At 40.2% G+C, this 15,621-nt stretch overlaps 1 protein-coding gene across 9 annotated transcripts in view; it reads right to left on the reverse strand.

Annotated features, from left to right (window-relative positions):
• herc2 (HECT and RLD domain containing E3 ubiquitin protein ligase 2) overlaps window positions 1–15,621 on the reverse strand; it is a 218,449-nt gene that overhangs the window by 165,469 nt on the left and 37,359 nt on the right. For all 9 annotated transcript variants that reach the window (XM_059646786.1, XM_048532268.2, XM_048532264.2 and 6 more), the window contains exons 9-14: window positions 14,673–14,846; window positions 13,253–13,441; window positions 5,297–5,448; window positions 3,304–3,461; window positions 2,462–2,575; window positions 677–928 (exon numbers count right to left, since the gene is read on the reverse strand). In XM_059646786.1, coding sequence (XP_059502769.1) covers window positions 677–928; window positions 2,462–2,575; window positions 3,304–3,461; window positions 5,297–5,448; window positions 13,253–13,441; window positions 14,673–14,846 — 1,039 coding nt within the window. The remainder of the gene's footprint in view (window positions 1–676; window positions 929–2,461; window positions 2,576–3,303; window positions 3,462–5,296; window positions 5,449–13,252; window positions 13,442–14,672; window positions 14,847–15,621) is intronic.

Genomic DNA, 15,621 nt, shown 5'->3' on the forward strand with positions numbered 1-15,621 from the left:
ACTGTCAGGAACCCAGGTTCAATTCCAGCCTCAGGCAACTGTCTCTGTATGCAGTATGCGTGGGTTTCCTCCCACAGTCCAAAGATGTGCAGTTGAGGTGGACTGACTATGCTAACTTGTCAAGCATCATCCAGTGATCTGTGGTTTAGGCGGATTAGCCACAGTAAGTGTAGCATTGTGGAGATAGGGTGGGGGAGCTGGGTCTGGGTGGGATGTTCTTCAGAGGATCGCACAAACTTGATGGACCGAAAGGCCTCTTTCCATGTGGTAGGGATTTTATGATTTACCTAACTCAGTGATTCAGGTCCAAAGACACCAGGTTTCTTTATTGCAGAGAGTTCTGCAATTTCTCCCCATTTAAATAATATGCTTGGAAGGTTGCAAGGCTGACAGTTACTGAAATATAGAAAGGGGAGGTCATAGAGGGAGATGAATAAGGAAATGTGTTCAAATAAGAAATAATCAAATCGAGGAGTTGACAAAGCAGGAGCTAATGTAGGTCAATGATCACAGGGCCAAAGAGTGATTGAGACTTCTTTTGAGTTAGGATATAGGCAACAGGAGGACGACGGTGAGGGATCAGTGAGCAGAGCACTGGAACACTCACATTTAAAGACAGCAAAGCCCTCAATGAGAAATTCAATTTAGCAGTAGATAGAGGCTAAATAGTACTAACCCTGAAGACACTCCAACAATTTTGGATATCGCACATGCTCTTCAGTTCCATGTCCAAGTCTTTGGGTATCACCCTTTCCCCAGGTGTAAATCTGTCCATCTTTTGTAATTGCAACTGAAAACTGGCTGCCACAGCGCACTTTTATAATGTCAAGGTCTTGGAGCTTTTCAATCAACTTGGGGGTTTTGCAGCCATCACTGCCACCTCTGCCCAATTTTCCATAGTCACCATCCCCCCACGACCATACCTGACCTGTACAGAAATTAAAAATGACACATTAAACTCAAGAAATCTTGGAAAAGCATCTTGAAATACAGATCATACAGTAGTCACACACAAAATGATTCATAGGATTTTCTTATTGTACAGGAATACCAGAGCTGAAAATGTGCACATAACCATTAAGGAGATACACCAGTATCAAATGTTTCCTTATCTTAAGTGCTGTAGCTTCTCGTAGGTCAAAACTATTGATATGAATGGAAAGATTTAATTGCACAGTAGATCATATTAGAAAGTCTCCTTCCATACAACTACCTAACGTTTAAAAGAAAATTCATTTGCACACTTCCTCAAAATCGAATGTGCTTGCTACAAATGATATTGTCTAATGCACAAGCACAACGAGATATCACCCTAATTAGTCATCAACTTTTTTTTTGTAGCGTCAATCAAGGGATTACAGGGTTGCTGGAAAGGCCTGCACTTACTGAACATTCCTTGAAAATTACCCTTGAAAAGATAGTGGTTAATGGACCACTTCAAAAAGAAGGTCAAGAGTCAAGCACACGTTGGAAGGCTGAAGTCACATATCAACCAGATGAGGTAAGGATGACAAAATTTCCTTCCCCAAAAAGAACAAGTCAGTCACAAATTATACCAGCTTTTTATTGTAGAGTTATTTAATTGGTTGAATTCAAATTCCCCAATTGCCAAGAAAAATGACATCTTGAATACACTATTAGCGAAGGTCTCAAGATTCCTAATACATACTGACTGCTGCTGTGGAAATACCCATATCATGACTATGCTGCGTTCCCATATTCTCACTGCACCATGTATTTCTGAAGCTAAAACTCCCCTGCATTTCCTTTTCCTTTTCAACTGTTTGTCATCTTGCATTTCACACGTTTGACTGAGATGGCAGACTTTTTTTTATTCACTCACACGGTGGGTCTCTTCGGCTAAACCAGCATTTATTGCCCATCCCTAATTGTTAAAAGTCAACCACGTTACTGTGGGTACGGAGTCACATATAGGCCAGATCAGGTAAGGATGACAGATCTTCTTACCTAAATGGTATTAACGAATCATATGGGTTTTCATGACAATCAACAACGGTTTCCTGGTCATTATTAGGCTTTTATTTCCAGATTCCTTACTAAATTCAAATTTCACCATCTGCCTTGGCACAATTTGAACCTGGATCCCCAGAACATTAGCTGAATTTCTGGACTAATAGTCCAGGGATAATGCCAATAGGCCATTGCCTCACTTAATATTACCACATAGTAGAACAATCATAATTACTTCCTTCAATAGGCCCTACATAAACATGTTCACCATTAAAACATTCCCCCTATTCACTTGTAGAGATTGAACCCGAGGCATCAAGTATCAATAACCTAAGAAAAGCCAGTCAGCCTATTATTTCTTGAAAATGGAAAGTCATGATTTCAGTTTTGAATTTGCGTTTTGGCATATTTAGCTCCTGTCTCTGTAACTTAAGTAGTACAGTTTTTCTTCAATTTACAACAATGCTAAGAATTAATCTTTATTATCTACCATTCTCAGCCACTGCTAGAGTCTGGGCATCCCCGCTGCCACATGCAACATCAATAACTTTCAATCCTTTCAATCCAGTCACCAGTATGGGAGTGGTCTGATCTTCACTGGACCCTAGAAAGACAAGAGATTATCCTGTGTAAGGCTTAAAAGTGCAACACATTTTCTTTTCACTAATAATAGCATAATAGCAGAAGAAGAAAAGAAAGGTGCCTGTTTTCTGTTCACCAAATGCAGTAAAAACTAAAACAATCACATAATATACAATATTATTCCAATCCTGTTACAGCTAATGCAATCTTTAATGGATTCTATTTAAACACTTAAGCACAAAGAACAAACACTAGTACAACTAGTTTATTTATCACTTATCCAGACTTTGATGAAACTCAATATAAAAAGCCAAGATTTCCAACAGATATTTCTTTCAGCAAAATAAAACATTTGCAATTAGTATTTACAAAGATGTTGCCAACAGTCAACAGGAAGCCCATTCCAAATTGCATCTAAGATGTGAGAAGCTGTAGGGATTTACAGAAATGAGTGATGACAGAGATTCAACTGAAATGCCTCCTCACAGCTCGGATAAAGATAAATCATGAAAAGAAAAATGTTGATACACATTTACCACTTTGTCAACCGACGAGAATTTATCTCAAGATATTCAACAGTGGAAAACATTAGAGACTTAAAAATATTCAAAAATTTCTGATTTGGACAATTCCAGTACAAAACCATGGTACTTTGCAAATCAAACAGCTGTCTTCTGCAATATCCACAATCTAAAAGGTGAAATATGCTTCACATCTGTTGCAGTTAGGATAGATAAACTGCACCAATACCGTGTCCAAGTCGACCATAGTTTCCTCTTCCCCACGTATACAATTCCCCTTCTGAGGTTATGGCTGCACTGTAGGTGCTTCCACAGGCAACATGAACAACATGCTTTCCCACTTGCTTTCCTGACAAAGCAGCAATCATCTTTGGTTCTTCAAGAGAACTGTTGCAAGCAAAAAAACAACAAAATTTATTCTTTTCAACATCTGCCAAAGTTATTTAGTAATTATGGGTATCTACCTACTGTCACAGTTGAAAAACACAAGGTCTGTTTGCATCACAAATTATCAGTGCAAATTTTTAAGGCATTTACAAGTTTTAAACATCTTGCATGAGGTTACATTCTATGGCACAAAAAATATTTAAAACTAATGTCAGCTCCAGATCAAAGTTAATTTTAGTTTTATTCTAACATATTTTTATATTAACTGGTATTCTAATCCATTATCTATCCAGTCACCAAGCAAAACTAGATTTGAAATTTGGTTATACAGATAGGAGTGCCTGCACTGGAAGTGGACAACTTTTAAGAATACATGGAGCTATGCAGTATTATTTAATACAGCATGTAATATTTAATTCTGACAGAATATAAAGAGAAAGTTAAGTTACCAGAAGGTGGTATTAGACCAAAGTGGAGAAGAGACACTCCACGTCACTTAAGTTGTCAACAAATGTCAAATTATCATTGAGAGAAATTTACAAACAGAATATCAGCTTCTATACCAGGCCTGGAAATGGTACACAATACAAAGGACCTCCCGCTGAAAGGCATGTTTAATGAAAAATTTAAAACATGTAAAATTTACATGCCTAGCTGGTAACACAATGGGTTTTCTTGGTTTTCACGCAATCCCAAGGTTTAAAAAGTTGACATAGTCTGAAGCGAAATGGGATAGGTATTTCCCTTTCACATGCCTAAATTTTTTCCAGTCTTGGTTAAATTTCTGATAGAGGTAGAGTCACAATTCTTTAATTAGAGAGAAAGACACAATTTGTGGGGATTTACCCTGATCATCACCATGCTCCAGGTGAGGGGTGAGGTCAAGAAGACAGGGCCTTCATGATAACTCAGTCCAGTCAGTTAAATTTACAAAAACACACCTTGTTGGGCAATAATTAGCACCAGGTTGTTCATTTCAAATAAAAGTGGACATAGGCTAACAGTGTTGGCATACAAAGAAATGCATTCCACCAAGATGCTGGTAGCTCTGGAAAGTTACTGAGTAAAAGCTTACACATTTTGCAGCTTCTGCTGTATGAGGATACCTTGGCACTAGGTTCACAAACTGGTTAAGAGTAATAAGTTAGAAGCGTTCTTTCCATGTATATCATTCATCCAATTAAGCACAAAAATTCACAGTAACAAGTCCTGTGTACAGTAGTGGTTGTCTTGCTGTAGGAAGATTATTATTAAATTGGAGGGGGTTCAGAAAAGATTTACCAGGATGTCACTGGCATTGGAGGGTTTGATTTACAAGGATTGGCTGGGACGTTTTTCCACTGGAGCATAGGAGGTTGACAGGTGACCATAGACAGGTGTATAAAATCATAAGGGGCCGAGATAAGGTGCATAGTAAATGTCTTTTCCCTGGGGTAGTGGAGTCAAAAATTACATTTGGCATTTTTAAGGCAAGAGAAAGCTGTAAAAGGAACATGAGGGGCAACCTTTTCACACAGGGGGTGGTTCATATGTGGAATAAACTGTCAGAGGAAGTGGTAGCTGCACAAACAGTTACAACATTTAAAAGACATTTGGAAAGATACACGAACAGGAAAAGTTTAGAGGGATATGGGCCAAATGCAGGCAAATGAGGCTAGTTTAATTTGGGGAAACTTGGTTGGCAAGGACAAGTTGGTCTGAAGGGTCTGTTTCCGTGTTCAATGACTCTAAGTATCATCAAACTTAATTATTTGAAGTCTTTATGCATCTTTTTTAAAACGTTAATTCAGTTATGCACTACCAATGTATCATTTTTTTCCAATTCCAATACATACACAGTGTCTCCATGGCCAAGTCTTCCACCATCACCACATCCCCAAGAGAACACCTCCCCAGCTGCTGACAAGGCCAGAAAATGTTGACCATCTGGATGCGATGCAACTTTTACAATGTTCCTTGAGGCAAGCCCCTGAACCAACTGTGGCGCCTTTTGTTTAAAAAAAAAGCAAGAAATTAGGACCACATCAGCAACGCTAAACATAATTCTTAAAAATCTAATCATGAAGTAAGCATGCCAACATAATTTTCAATAGTAAAACAGACCCAAACATTACAAAGACAACAATGGAAGCATACAACTAATGCAAAACAAAATCTGGAAGAAACACTGTTTTGTTAAGAATGGCATTAAAAACCATTCCAAGTGTAAAGGAGGAGAAAAGTTAGAGAATTACATCTGTTTTCCGAAGAGGACATTAGGAGGGAGTGAAATCACACTGTGAATATACAAGTTGCAGTTAAATTATACCGTTATTGTTAGCCAAAACTTTACTTTAAAAGGCAGACAAAGCCAGCTGCAAACTTGCCGACACTCTCAAATGGATTGTGAATATTTTCTCAAAATCTACCAATTCACGATCCCGTGAGAAGACTGCTGCAACTGTGTTCACCATCCTATCACAGTCAGTGTATTTGCTGCAACTTCAACAGTGCCTCACAACCACCCCCACCTCCAACAAAGAGGGAAAAGAAAATGATATGACATGTCTATGTGCTGCTTCCTTTTGGTTTTCTACAGATGACCTAAATGTGTGTAAATGAGTGGCATTCAACTTTAATTCATAACGTGCCAATGGGAATTATCTTGACATTTTTGAGGATATTATTTGTTATTTAATTGTGTGTCTGGTGTTCTGTGTGAAGATTTTAATATTTGAGTTGACCTAGGCTGTATTTGTCAATTTGAAAGCATTCAGTTAGTAGTACTCTGTAGTCTCAAACTCTCATTTTGGCCATGAATAAGATAACTTTGGCAAATAGGATTATGGAGAATCCAAAGAGATTATACAAGTGATTTAAGGGCAAGAGAATAACTAGGGAGAGAATAGAGCCCCTTAAAGATCAACAAGGAAATAAACAGCGACGCGTTGAAAAGTGCCCATATTACAGAAGAGATGGGGGCGACGGAGGTCTTAAAACATATAAAGGTAGACAAACCCCTGCGACTGGATCAGGTGTATCTCAGAACTTTGTGGAAAGCGAGGGAAGAGATTGCTGGGCCCCTTGCTTAGGTATTTATATCATCGACAGCCACAGGTGAGGTGCCAGGAGACAGGAGGATGGCTTACGAGGTGCCATTATTTCAGAAAAGTGGCGAGGAAAAGCCAGGGAACTATAGCCAAACATGGATAAACTGTCGGACAGGATTTGGAGGGACAGGACTTACATGTATTTGGAAAGGCAAGGACTGATTATGGAGTGTCAACATGGTTTTGAGGGTGGGAAATTGTGTCTCACTGATGACTCAGTTTTCTGAAGAAGTGACAATATTGAAGCTGAGTAGATGTTGTCAAGCGGACTTTAGCTAGGAGTTCAACAAGGTTGAACATGGTGGACTGGTTAGCAAGGTAGGATCACATGGGGGAGTTAGCCAAATGCACAGAAAAATGGTATTAAGGTAGGAGACAGAGGGTGTTAGTAGAAGGTTGTTTTTCGGACTGAAGGCCTGTGGCCAGCAGTGCCACAAGGATCGGTGCTGGGTCCACTGCTTTTTGTCGTTTATATAAATGATTTTCATGAATATAGAAGGTATGGTTAGTAAGTTTCCAGATGACACTAAAATTGGTGACATAGTGGACAGTGAAGAATGTTATATTAGAGTACAATGGGACCTTGATCTGATGGGCTAGTGGGCTAAGGAGTGGCAAATGGAGTTTAATCCAGATAAATGTGAGGTGTTGCATTTTAATAAGGGAAACAGGGCAGAACTTATACAGTTAATGTTAGGACTCTGAGGAGTGTGGCTGCATAAAGAGACCTAGTGGTGCAGATGTATAGTTCCTTGAAAGCAGAATCACAGATAGATAAGGTGGTGAAGGTGGCATTTGGCATGTTTGCCTTCATTGGTCAGTGCATTGAGTAAGAGTTAGGACATCATGTTGCTGCTGAACACGACATTGGTTAGGCCACTTTTAGCACATTGCATTCAATTCCCATCTCCCTGATATCGAAAAAATTGTTGTTAAACTTGAAAGGGTTCAGAAAAGATTTACAAGGATGTTGCCAGGATTGAGGGTTCAAGCTAAAGGGAGGCTGGGGCTATTTGCCCTGGAGCAGTGGAGGCTGAGGGGTGACCTCAGTGGTTTATGAAATCATGAGGGGTATGGACAGGGTGAATAACCAAGGTCTTTTTCCCAGGGTAGGGGAGTCCAAAATGACAGGGCATAGGTTTAAGGTGAGAAGGGAAAGATTTAAAAGGGACCTGAGGGGCAACTTTTTCACACAGAGGGTGGTGCATGTATGGAATGACCAACCACAGGAAGTGGCAGAGGCGGGTACAATTACAACATTTAAAAGGCATTTGGATGGGTACATGAATAGGAAAGGTTTAGAGGAAAACCAGCCAAATGTTGGCAAATGGGACTAGATCAGTCCAGGATATCTGATCGGTATGGAAGAGTCAGAATGAAGGATCTGTTTCCGTGCTCAGAATTTAGATTTCTGTTGCAGAAATTTCATGGTTTTACTTTTATTTCTCTTTTTTGTCGCCCCCCCCGCCGCTTTCCAAGACAGATACCGCACTCATGCTTCAAATAATTTAGTGAAAGAACATCATGCACTATACAAAGAAGTAGCGCCACCAACAATTCGCTCACTTCTGGCTCTGTGTGATAAAGCAGCTATAGCTTTAATTGAACCACATTTATTTCATCAACACAGCATACTGCCTGAGGGTGTAGCTGCTCAGCACTGAAACTCATATGCACCAATGTCTAATTAAGGAAGTTGAAGTTAGCACAGAATTGAAAGAAAGGGCACAGGATGCTGCAAAGATTAGTGGTAGCCGAGGCCATTGGTAAAATTTAATATACCAAAGGGAAATAAAAGGAAAAACTGAAGTATGATAAAACTAGCAAGAAATATAAAAACAGGTAGCAACATTTTCACAATTATATTAGAAAGGAAAAAGAATAGCTGAAGTGAATGCTGGTCTTTTCAAAAGCTCAGCCTAGAAAGTTAGCACTGAGAAACAAGGAAAAAGCTGAGACTATCAAATATTCTGTCTTCACAGCAGTAAACAGCGAAGAAATAACAGGCCTAGCAGAAAACTGTGCCAAAGCCGGGTCAGCTACCTCACAGGCAAGTCAAGCATCAGTTGACACTGTTACAACTAACAGTCTACATCCCCGACACGAAGGACTCATTGTTTGGCACACAATTAGACCAATCAAAAACAGCAAGTGATAAGTAGAGATAACAAGGTGGAGAGCTGGATGAACGCAGCAGGCCAAGCAGCATCAGAGGAGCAGCAAAGCTAATGTTTCAGGTTTAGAAGTGTCTAGGCCCAAAACGTCAGCATACCTGCTCCTCTGATGCTGCTTGGCCTGTGTTCATCCAGCTCTATGCCTTGCTATCTCAGATTCTCCAGTTCCTACTATAAGTGATAAATAGAAGCAAGTTATTTTGCAGATTTTTGCTGTTATCCTGCCACGTCCAGTCATTAATTGGTGAGGACAAAAAAATTTCACTTGTAGGAAGGGTCCACAAATATCCCCATTCTCAATATCAGAGCAACGCAGCACGTAAATGCAAAAGACTGAGATATTTGCAACAAATCCCAACCAGAAGTGAAGAGTGGATAATCCATCTCGGCCTCTTCCAGAGGTTCCCAGCATCACCAATGACTGTCTTCACCAATTTAATTAATTCCAAGTGATATCAAGCAGCAGCTACATGTACTGGATATTGCAAAGGCTTTGGCCTCCAATAGTACAATTGCAAAAATACTAAGGACTAGTACTCCAGAAGTTGCCACTATATAGCCAAGTTCTTCTAGTAGAGCTACAGAACTAGCACCTAACTGGCAATAAACAAAATTGGCCATGTATGTCCTGTACACAAAACAAGAGATTTAACCCAACCAATACCCCATCAGTCCATTCTCGATCATTGGTAAAATGGTGAAAGAGGTCATCGACAGTGCTACCAAATGGCACTTGTTCAGCAATAATCTGGTCACTGTTGCTCAGTTCATGTTCTGCCACAGCCACTCAGTTATTATTATAGCTTATTAAAGCTTATGACCTTATTATAGCCTTAATTCAAACATGAACAAGTAGTAAATTCCAATAGTGAGGAGGCAGTAATTGCCCTCGACATCAAAGGCTGCATTCAACCAAAAGTGGCATCAAGAACACTAGCAAAACCAATGTCTATGGGAATCAGGAGAAAACTAGCCATTAGTTAGAATCATACCTCGCACAAAGGAATGTAGTTGTCCTTGTTAGATGTCAATCGTTTCAATTTAAGGACAACTCTGCAGGAGGTCCTCAGGGAAATGTCCTTGGCCCAAACATCTCCAGCAGTTTCATCAATGACCTTCCCTCCATTATAAGGTCAGAAGTGGAGATATTGGCCAATAATTGAAAAAAGTTCAACAGCAACTGAGACTCCATGGATACTGAAGTGGTCCACGTCTAAATACATCAAGACCTAGACAATAACCAGTGCTTCGCCTGACAAATGGCAACAAACATTCATGTCACAAATGCCAGGCAATAACTAGCTCCAATAAGACAGGACTTAACTACTGACCCTTGAAAATTAATGACATTAGCACTGCTGAAACGTGCATTAACTACCACCAGGAGAGTGCAACTGACCAGAAATTCAACTGGGCTAGTCATTTTATACACAACAAAAACAAAGTTGCTGGAAAGGCTCAGCAGGTCTGGCAACATCTGAGAAGGGAAAAATAGAGTTAATGTTTCAGGTCGGGGGTGGCACGGTGGGTCAGTGGTCAGCACTGCAGCCTCACAGCACCAGGGACCCGGGTTCAATTCCTGCCTCGGGCGACTGTTTGTGTGGAGTTTGCACATTCTCCCCGCGTCTGCGTGGGTTTCCTCCGGGTGCTCCGGTTTCCTCCCACAGTCCAAAGATGTGCAGGCTAGGTAGATTGGCCATGCTAAATTGCCTGTAGTGTTCAGGGGAGTGTTGGTTATAGGGGGGTGGGTCTGGGTGGGATGCTTCAAGGGGCGGTGTGGATTTGTTGGGCCAAAGGGCTTGTTTCCACATTGTAGGGAACCTAATCAAAAAGGTCCGGTGACCGTTCCTCACTGTGGTCACAAGAGCAAGTCAGAGGCCAGGAAACCTACAGGGAGTAACTCACCTTCCTACTCCTCAAAGCCTGTCAACCCCCTACAAGGCACAAATCAGGAACGTGATGGAATACTCCCTACTCTCTCAAATGGATGAAGCTGCAACATTCAAGAAGCTTGACACCATCCAGGCCAAAGCAGCCTGCCTAACTGGCACCACATCTACAAACATTCACTCCCTCCAACACACTGCAGCGGCAGTGTGTGCCATCAACAAGGTGCGTTGCAGGAATTCGAAGATCCTTAGACAGCGCCTTCCAAACACATGACAACTACCATCTAGAAGCATGACATCAGCAGATATTTGTGAATACCTCCAAATGCTGATAACTCTCCAAGCCACTCACTACATTCTGACTTGGAAATATATAATCATTCATTCACTGCTGTTGGGTCAAAATAACTCTCAAACCCTCCCCAACAGCATCAAGAGTGAGTCTATGACTGCCGTGGTTCAAGAAGGCAGTCCAACATCATCTTCCCCACACCAGTGAGGAATGGGCAATAAATGCAGATCCAGACAATGAAGCACACCTACCCCAAGTGTTTACTATAACCTGTTATCATCAAGAAGACATAGTAGGATGTTTCAAAAACCACAATGCAATTAGGCAGTCAATATCGCTTTGGGAAGGGGCAATTATGTTTGACAAATGTATAATGGAGTCCTTTCAGAATGTAATAACAAGAAATGTATAAAGGGAAACCAGATGTAGTGTAGCTGGATTTGTAAGAGATATGTGACAGTTATTGCACAGTATTATATATCATAGAGTCAGCAATGATATAAATACAGGATTAGGTAACTAACAGGAACAGAGAGTCTGGATCATTATCAGGTTAGCATGTTATAAGCAATGGGGTGCCATTTGGTTCAGCCTTGGAGTCCCAACTATTTATGATCTACATTAATCACAAATCAATGGACCAATGCATTGGGGGGGGGGGGGGGGGGGGGGGGGAGGTGTTGCACATGCAACCCCTCTTCTTGTGTGCAAGGAAACCAGAAAATGCAAAAAGGCTGCTTAACCCTTTAACTGCTAGGCCCAAGCAAATCCAAAAGCCCTGAATTATTATTACAAATGCCAAAACTATAATTCCAAGAACTGACGTAAATATGGGTCTGGAGCTTCTTGCAAGTTTAGGAGTTCTGGTTGCACACATTACTTGAGGTCAGATGATGAGATTTCCAACCATATGTTACGTGGTTACATGACACTTGCAAATGTTGTTCTCAAGGTTAGTTTTACTCAAGTACTCTTGTTCAGTGTTTTAGGTACTGTTTCTTCCTACATCCAATTTAACTGCCTGATTTGAGTTGATTACAGACAGCAGCTCTCTGTAATTCCAAAGGATGCTAGTTTTTTTTTAAAAAATGAACAAGTATGTTAAGTACGCCCTGAGGAGAGTTAGAGAAGCTGAGATTAGAGGGGCTATGAAGAGGTATAACAATAATTCTCTCTCTCACACATAGTCTGAAAGAGTTGAGTTTCAGGTAAATGCCCAAACAAGCCAGCTGGACCAAATGTTTCAGACCGTAAGATCATAAGACACAGGAGTGGAAGTAAGGCCATTTGGCCCATCGAGTCCACTCCGCCATTTAATCATAGCTGATGGGCATTTCAACTCCACTTCCCTGCACTCTCCCTGTAGCCTTTGATTCCTTGTGAGATCAAGAATTTATCAATCTCCGCCTTGAAGGCATCTAACGTCCCGGCCTCCACTGCACTCCGTGGCAATGAATTCCACAAGCCCACCACTCTCTGGCTGAAGAAATGTCTCCTCATTTCCGTTTTAAATTTACCCCCTCTAATTCTACGGCTGTGCCCATGGGTCCTAGTCTCCCCACATAATGGAAACAACTTCCCAGCGTCCACCCTTTCTAAGCCATACATTATCTTGTAAGTTTCTATTAGATCGCCCCTCAACCTTCTAAACACTAATGAACACAATTCCAGGATCCTCAGCCATTCATCATACGGGATCATCTGTGAGAATCACTCTGCGCGACATGCTCCAGTGCCAGTATGTCCTTCCTGAGGTGTGGGGCCCAAAATTGGACACAGTATTCTAAATGGGGCCTAACTAGAGCTTTATAAAGTCTCAGAAGCACATCACTGCTTTTATATTCCAACCCTTTTGAGATAAACGACAACATTACATTCGCTTTCTTAATCACGGACTCTACCTGCAAGTTAACTTTTAGAGAATCCTGGGCCAACACTGCCAGATCCCTTTGTACGTCTGCTTTACGAATTTACTCACCATTTAGAAAATAGCCCATGCCTGTATTTTTTTCAAAAACTATGTATGTGCATATATTTACATACTCAGGATTTTTTTTGCCAACAAAAACAGTCACCTGGTAATTTCTTTCAATTGTTGTGTGGGGCCTTGGATTACATATGTCTACAGATCAGAACAAGTTACATTTTATAAATATTTCATTAGTTTGACAACATGAAAGTGCTACATAAATCCAAGTTCTGCCTTTAAATTTTGCCTGGCTAATTCACAAGAATGATGAAAACAGTTGCAATGATTCTACTTTTTTTCTTCCATGACTAACGCAAACCTAATCCAAGCATCAAAATCAGCACACAACAGAATGGCAGAAGAAACACTATAACTTACCAGTGTATCACTGCTGTATGCTTGCATGTAAACCCTTCCATTCCTTGATAGAATAATGAAGCATTTCTCAGCACAGGCAATCTGCATCACTCCAAGATTAGCAATGCCTTCACACTGAATTGGACAAATCACTGTTGTTTGACTTCTCCAACCAAGCAGCCCCCAGCCAAGAACTTCTTGCAAAGATCCCTACCACAAAATTGAAAAGAAAAATTCTCAATGCAAATGAACCTTATAAGTGTTGTCAGTACTTGTATTTGTACACAAATTTTGAAGTTAAAAAAGGAAACAATGTCCGATAGGATTACTTCACATAAGAATTTACAGAAGTATTTTAGTAAAAGGCAAAAAGCTGCAAGTGCTGGGGTAGAAAAAAGCCCCACCAGAAATTTCAACCCATCTTTACTGTACACAGATGCTCATTTGCCAACTGCATATTTACATCATTTTCTTTTCTTTAGGAAGTTGAGCTCTCCCTCCATATCTTTGGCAGTGACATCTTCAGCAATGAGGAGCAGATTGTATCCTGCAGTTGCTCTGCTCATTATAATGAGGTATAAAGTCAAACAGGTCTGAGAGTTTGTCCTGAGACGAGCAGCATGATACAGGAATTCAGTACTAATTAAGGTTGCCAACTTTTCACGGTTGCTCAGCGATTGAAGATGAACTTTCAGGAACTCTCACAGCTGGTTATATAAAAAATTGGCTCTTTTAATTTTATATGGACAGCTATCATTATTACAATGTCAAGAGGTGGCAGTGAGACATTATTTTTGATTGCGTGGGCACATCAGTGGCAGAAGATTTGATGCAACCATCAGGGATATAGCTAATCAGAGCTACATGTTCCAAGCTCACCAAATTCAGCTTCAACTTGGTTTATATTAAAATATGGATTCTTTATCTTCTCATCATTTCACTTTTGTTTTGTCAGATGCAAAATAAATAACAAGAAATGCTACTGATAAATCCAGCAAGACGACCACATTCAGTGGATCCCTCCACCACCAGTACTGCACCCACACATTGGTTTCAAAGACAGCAAGAATTAGGTTCATCAGTATTACTCATGCCAAAGACAGCATCTAAAACCAACTCCAAGTACAGCAACTCAGGCTAAGGGAAGTGCCTTCTCTTAGTTGCGCTAAGCAGATTTTGGTTTCAACTTCAGAAAAGCATCAATATCTGAGCTGTGTGAGATTTCCACATTGCACACCAACCAACCTAGTACCCCCAAAAGGCAGCCAGTGTAGAAATGGACTCAAATATAACAAAATGTGTCCACCATATCACAACTTCACAATGTTTAGCAGCCAAATTTGGATTTCAGACTGGATTGTGAAACGTGTGACAAATAATTTGAAGTGGAAGTTTCTACTCTATGAGGTTGAGACTTTACAAGTTATTTGCACATTTTTACCTTTTGAGATGGAGGAGAGCTACACTGTGGTGGCATGCAAGGAGTTGACAAACGATCCAAGTGAGCCATAATCACAACTGCTGTCTGCCGTAGATCTATAGCCAAATCATTATCTTGCGGTAAAGTAAGGTATCTCAAAAAACATTCATTTGGGGTCAGAGGATTTCCCAATATCTGGAATAAATCAAAGTATCATTTATTTCAACATTTTTCAATAGCAGATACATTACTGCAATTTACGAGTTAGCTTAAGCTATTGAAAGAGCACAAAACTAAAATTACATGGTTTAGAAGTAGCTCATGAAACCAATGAAATTAAACTGAGACTAGTGTGTTGGGGAATTTGAGAAAAAAACTTAGGGATCAACATATTAGAGGTAGATTCCCAGACTGCAGATAAAGTAATCCTGAAGATCTTCTTTACAATGTTAACAACATGCTCATGTAACTAACTCAATCAATATAAAACCTGTATGTCAGCTAGATGGGAAGTTTCCATGCGAAGTATTTTTGAACATATCTACAGAAGGTGATATAGAAGGGAAGCTACAGAAGTTAAACACATGTACTAGTGGATTCAATGACGTAGACAGGATTCCTCAGTGAGGTCTGCTTTATAGGAGATAGGTTTCCTTTGTCAAACATTGCTGAATTGTCTGAGTGGAAGCAACCTATCAGTCATTTTTATGATAAGCATCAACAGCTATCTGTGGGGAAATTAAATGGATTTTGAATATACTATGATAAATAAAAAAGGAACTTAAAATTGGAGATTGGCTTTAAAATACAAAGACTTAGATATTGGGCAGAATAGCTCAGGGGTAACTTTGGGTTCACTATTCTTACTTGAAGTATTAACTATTTCCCATCAAATCCAGCCAGGTCCTCAAAGAAAAATGATTTTGCGTCCACGAAGAAACAAATCAGTTAAGAAATATAACTGGACAGT

Source organism: Stegostoma tigrinum, chromosome 6, assembly GCF_030684315.1.
Source record: "Stegostoma tigrinum isolate sSteTig4 chromosome 6, sSteTig4.hap1, whole genome shotgun sequence".
Classification (NCBI taxonomy): Eukaryota; Metazoa; Chordata; class Chondrichthyes; order Orectolobiformes; family Stegostomatidae; genus Stegostoma; species Stegostoma tigrinum.